Below are 5234 nucleotides of genomic sequence, written 5' to 3'. Positions count from 1 at the left end.
AAAAAAAAAGAAAAGTTTCAGAAAAAAAATAAAAATCCATTCGATGACCGCAGTTAAGATATATAGCCCCAGCTAGGTGATACTTTATAGGATTAGGATGCCTAAAGTTAGACTTGTGTTCATGGAAATGTATATATCAGCTGTGTTTGCTAAGAAAATATTTAGATTAATTAAGATCTTTAGTAATTCAATTTAAAAAATGGGGGGAAACAGTATAGAAAGTTAAAAAAAAAAAAAAAAAGAGTTTTGCTAGAGGGCCTGTACGCTCGCCAGAGAGACAAAGAGACAGAAAGTGAGAAATCTTCACTCTTGGATGGCCTCGCTGCAATCCCTGCTCCTCCATTCTCCTCTGGGATTTTGGGTACACACACACACGCACACGTGCCCAGTGTGAGTTTCAAGGCACTTGGTCTGGACTCACACCGCAATCGGCCATATGGGAGTCCAATGATGTAACTACTCCGCCATCTGCTGGTCCCAGGAAATGGTATTTTTTTAACTGGAATAAATCTGTCAACAAAGAGGTACAAGCTAGCTGCACTAAATATCCTCTGTGGCTTCTTATTAAAAATATAAATTAAAGTTGGGCATAGGCCCTTTACTTCCCACATCTGTTTACTATTCTAGCTCCATTATAAATACTGTAAAGCAGGGTTCCCATACAAGCAAGATTAATTCCCTGTTCCCAAAGCCTCTGCAGACACTGCAATGGATTGTTCATAAGGCTCACAAGACAGGCCTAGGCGTTGCTTCTAACCCTTGACCAATGAAGAGATAAGTCCTTTACGTCCAAGCTTAACAAGAGCGAAGAGGAAGCTGGGTTGGGTCTATAAGCAGAGAGGTGGTACAGACCAACGGTTAAGAGCTCAGTCTTAGGACATAGACACGCCACCCCAAACCCAGCTCTTCTGCAGCATACATGTGTGACCCAGAGCAATTCATTTAGCCCCTCAAGAGATTCAGTTTTCGACCAACAAAATGGAGATAACAAGAGAATCTGATAAAGTTGGAGGCCTGTAACAGAATGATATGGAAGACAGTAAGAACTAAAACAAAGTGGGCGGAGCTAATTACCAAGTACAGAATCAGTTTCTATGATAAGCAGGACAGGAAAAGCCCTGCTACTCTTTCAATCTGCCCAGGTTGAGCTACCACCGAGATACAAAAAACATAACCTCAGAAGCAAAAAAGGTAGTACAGAAAGCAAAAATAAATAAATAAAAGGGGGCCAGTCCCTTGACCTGGTAACTAAGGGAGTCAGATACCACATGGCCAACCATGGTCTGAATCTCAGCCCTGGAAGTTTGAGAAACATGCCAGGTGTATATGTACATCTGTCCCAAATTCCGAGAGAGTAGAGAAGTGGAGGAGAAGGGGTTGACTGCCCTGTGACCATTGGTCCTCTTTCTTCCACCCCCTCACAAGTGCATGTGTCCTCTGGTCTAAAAAAAAGGCAAAAAACAGAAGAGGATATGACAATAGAAATAAAATCAGTTCTCAGGACCAGCAATTGGCGTAATGACTATGACACTGGACTCTCATGTAGTCGACCATGGTTTGAGTCCCAGACAGTGACTTAAACTCATACCGAGCCCATGTGCATGCATGCCCAAGATCCCAAGAGGAGAATGGAGGAGAAGGGATTGTGGCGTGGCCACCCCACCGGGGGGTGATTTCTCGCTTTCTGTCTCTCTGCCTCTCTCTGTCTTTCTGGCAAGTACACGCACCCTATAGCGAAAACCTCTCCAAAAAAAAAAAAAAAAGAAATAAAATCAGTTCTTGATTAACCATGCTGACGAGAGGGAAGGATGACTGCATTTATATCAAAGAAAAAAAAAAACACACTTCCTCAAAATAATAAAATAATACAATGGAATACAAATGTAGGTTTGGTTTTTAACTACAGATGGTAGCTTACTGAAGTACATGGTATATCATAGAGAAGGCAAGAGAGCACAGCTATTCAGAGTATGGGTCCTGGGGTCAGACTGCCGGCACTCAAATCCTGGCTTCACCACTTCCAAGATATGATATGAAGCAAGTTACAGAATCTCTTTATGTCTCAGTTTCCTCATCTATAAAATGGGCAAATATTAGTATTTGCCAGTATTACAAGATTACTGTGAATATTAAATTTGTTAGTATGTATACACTGATGATTAAAAGAGAGTTTAGCTCATAATCGGTACTTATTAAACAGCTTTTATATTACTCCAATTGTCGCTGTTATTTTGCATGATTTAAAACTTCAGTGATTATGTTTAACTTACTAAAATTTGTTTACTTTCCCCGAACACAAATTAGGTGATAACAGGGGGATATAGGAAAAGCAGGTAGGATTTAGAAGCATGCAGAGCAAGAATGGAATCAGACCAGGATAAAAATGTGCAGTGCATAGTCAAAGAACAGATAAATTCAGGTTAAAAGAAAAGTAGGTACAATGGATAAAGGGACAGGAAGACAGATGGATTTATAATAAAGCAAGTAGAACAAAATATTAATGGTAGAATTGGATCGTGGGTGTATGAGTCTCCACTGTAAAATTCTATCAACTTTATGTCTAAAAATATTCATAATAAGCTAGAGAGAAAATAGGAAACGGACAAAGAGGTATCCACCCAAGTTCTGAGTTACAGCTATACTGCCTGTCCTCTGAGCACAGGCTCCACAGCAAACTTGGACAGAACCTGATGGTTTGGGGCCTCTGGCCGATCGCTGACACTCCTGCACCAGGTGAGCAGTGGCTGGGTGCTAACCAGGACCATCTTAGCACAAGTGGATGCAGGCAGAAGGCAGAAGCCCAGAGGTTCCACCTAAGAAGTGCCAACTTCACAGGATCATGACATTATTACCCCTTCTCGGGAAAACCTCAAAAATAAGGCTGAAGGTTAAGGAACGGAAAGTAGAGGGTGGACAGGCCACACACACTCACTCGTGGACTCTGCTGTCACCATAGAGATCGCTCAGGCCGAAGCTGACGTAGTGCCAGTGCTCGGGGATGTTGGCAGAAGGGCTCCCCACATTTCTGTACATGCTAACATAGTCCAAGGGATCTGGGCCGCCCAACCTGCAAAAGACAAAACACAGAGGTGTCAATTGGGCAGGAAAGCCAGATGATGGCAAGCTAAGGATCTCCGTCTTGCAAACCTAGAGGCCCCATCCTCAAAGGACCTAGGGTAAAAGATAATTAAAGGCTACACTTCTCTGGGATGAGCAGCTAAAGCCACCCAACTCCACAAATGCAAGAGGCTCCGGACTCCTGCCCCCAAGAGGTAGGGTTTCTTTTATAACAGAAACAGACTGGGTGGTTGCCCATTTTGCTTTCTCCTGTTTCAAATGATCGATCCCAAATGGGATTGGCAGGGATTATCTCTCTTCTATAGTGCCCGTAAACATGGCAAGCTTCAAGGCAAGAGGTGCATCAGTCAATCAATCGGCCTCTGCTGAAAGACCATCCGGAGCATCCCCAATGGGCATTGTTCCTGGAAGCAGAGGCTCCGCTCCACTCCTGCCTCTTAGACAGCTAATTCCTGAAAGACTATATTGTACCCTATGTTAATTACAGTTGGTTCTAAACAAACCCACAGCCACCGGTTCACAGACCCTGGCCTGCACCCCACAGGTCAAAGCTGGTCTTTTATCACGGCATGCGACAAAGGCCAAACTTAGGCTAGCTCAGTTTTGCAAAGAGAACTGCCGCAGGAACAAGGCTCCTGTACTCAGAAAATGGTCCCAAGGGACTGCTGCCTCAAATGCAGAGCTGGGACACCAAGTGACTTGGGGCCTCTGGGGGTCACACTAAATCTAGCTCATGATTCCAGAAGAGAAGCAGTTGAGTTAGAGATTCAGTCATTATCTCAGTCTGATCTAATTCAGTAGGAGTTCCCTTTAGTAATTACTGCTCTTTAAAAAAAAAAAAAAAAAAATCCTGCTTTTCTTCAGAATGTATAGAGAAATGTGTAGATTTGTGTGATACTAGGAGTGTGTGTGTGTGTGTGTGTGCGCACGCACATAATGTGTTGTTTGGTTTGGTTTTTTTTTCCCATGGTTCCTGTCTCCTAACTATAACTATTTTGCCTTTTCTCCTTGGTTCCTGAAGCCCCTCAAAGCAAGTCAAAGAAACTAGAATTTCTCTTCTCCAAGTTTGGTCATAGAAACTAAAAATATGGTATAATGGTTACATCGCTGGACTCCCAAGTACTCCACTGCAGTTCGAGTCCTGGACCTGGTGGCTTAAAACTCACTCTAGGTGCGCGTGTGTGTGCATGCCCAAGACCCAGAGAGGATAATGAAGGAGAAGGGATTGTGTCATGCCCCCCCCCGGGGGGGGTGCTTTCTTGCTTTCTTTCTGGCGAGTGCACACGCCCTATAGCAAAAATCTCTCTCCAAAAATAAATAAACTAAAAATAAGCTCTAGTTTTCCACTGCTTTTCTGTCTTAGAGAGGGCCATAAAGAAATTCTCTGACGGAACCATGTAACAGTAAATCCTAAGACTGCATTTTAGAAGGGGTCCTGCCCCATGCCCCAGGGATAAGAAATACTACACAGAGGAGCCAAGAAGAATCTGGACAGGCCTTGCTGTGTTTCTCCACTAGGCTATTAACATAAGCATACCCTTTTGGTTCAATCACTTCTCCACATGATTGTCCATGGTTCAATCATACCTATGCATGAAATCCCCATAAAAAGCCCAAAGAGATCAGCCTCAGTGACGGATGCCTCTAAGACACTGTTTTGCAGGCTAGAATCACATGGAGAGGCCAGGTTCAATTCCCAGTCCAACCTTAAGGTTGGGCACAGTGGTGTAAGCCTGTAATACCAATGACTCGGGGAGGCTAAGGTATGAGGATTGTGAGCTTGAGGCTGGCCTGGACAAGAGAGAGAGAGCCTGTGTCTTAACAACAACAACAAAAAGATCCATGTCTGTAGTCTCAGCTGGGAGCTGAAGCAGGTGATACAGCAAGACTTTGTCTTTATAAAGAAATTTAAAAGGGGGACCAGCAGGTAGTGTAGTGGTTAAGGTACTAGACTCCAAGATGGTCAACTGCGGTTTGAGTCCCAGACCTGGCAACATGAAACTCACACCAGGCATGTGTGCCCAAAATCCTGAGAGGAGAAGGGATTGCAGCGTGGCCATCCCTTCCAGGGCAGTGATTTTTCACTTTCTCTCTCATAGTCTCTGTTTCACCAGTGAGCACACATATCCTATAGCAAAAAAAAAAAAAAAAAAAAT

General features: G+C 43.6%; 1 protein-coding gene across 3 annotated transcripts in view; it reads right to left on the bottom strand.

Annotated features, from left to right (window-relative positions):
* SUFU (SUFU negative regulator of hedgehog signaling) overlaps positions 1-5234 on the bottom strand; it is a gene marked incomplete at its 5' end in the record, with an annotated part of 149979 nt that overhangs the window by 140504 nt on the left and 4241 nt on the right. For all 3 annotated transcript variants that reach the window (XR_003547511.1, XM_014583333.1, XM_014583334.1), the window contains 1 exon segment: positions 2933-3067. Coding sequence is in view for 2 of the 3 variants with exons in the window: in XM_014583333.1 (XP_014438819.1) it covers positions 2933-3067 (135 nt within the window).

This window comes from Tupaia chinensis, unplaced genomic scaffold, assembly GCF_000334495.1.
Source record: "Tupaia chinensis unplaced genomic scaffold, TupChi_1.0 Scaffold144255_1, whole genome shotgun sequence".
NCBI classification, from domain to species: Eukaryota; Metazoa; Chordata; class Mammalia; order Scandentia; family Tupaiidae; genus Tupaia; species Tupaia belangeri.
The sequence above is the reverse complement of the archived record's forward strand: the minus strand, read 5'-3'. Positions and strand labels throughout refer to the sequence as shown.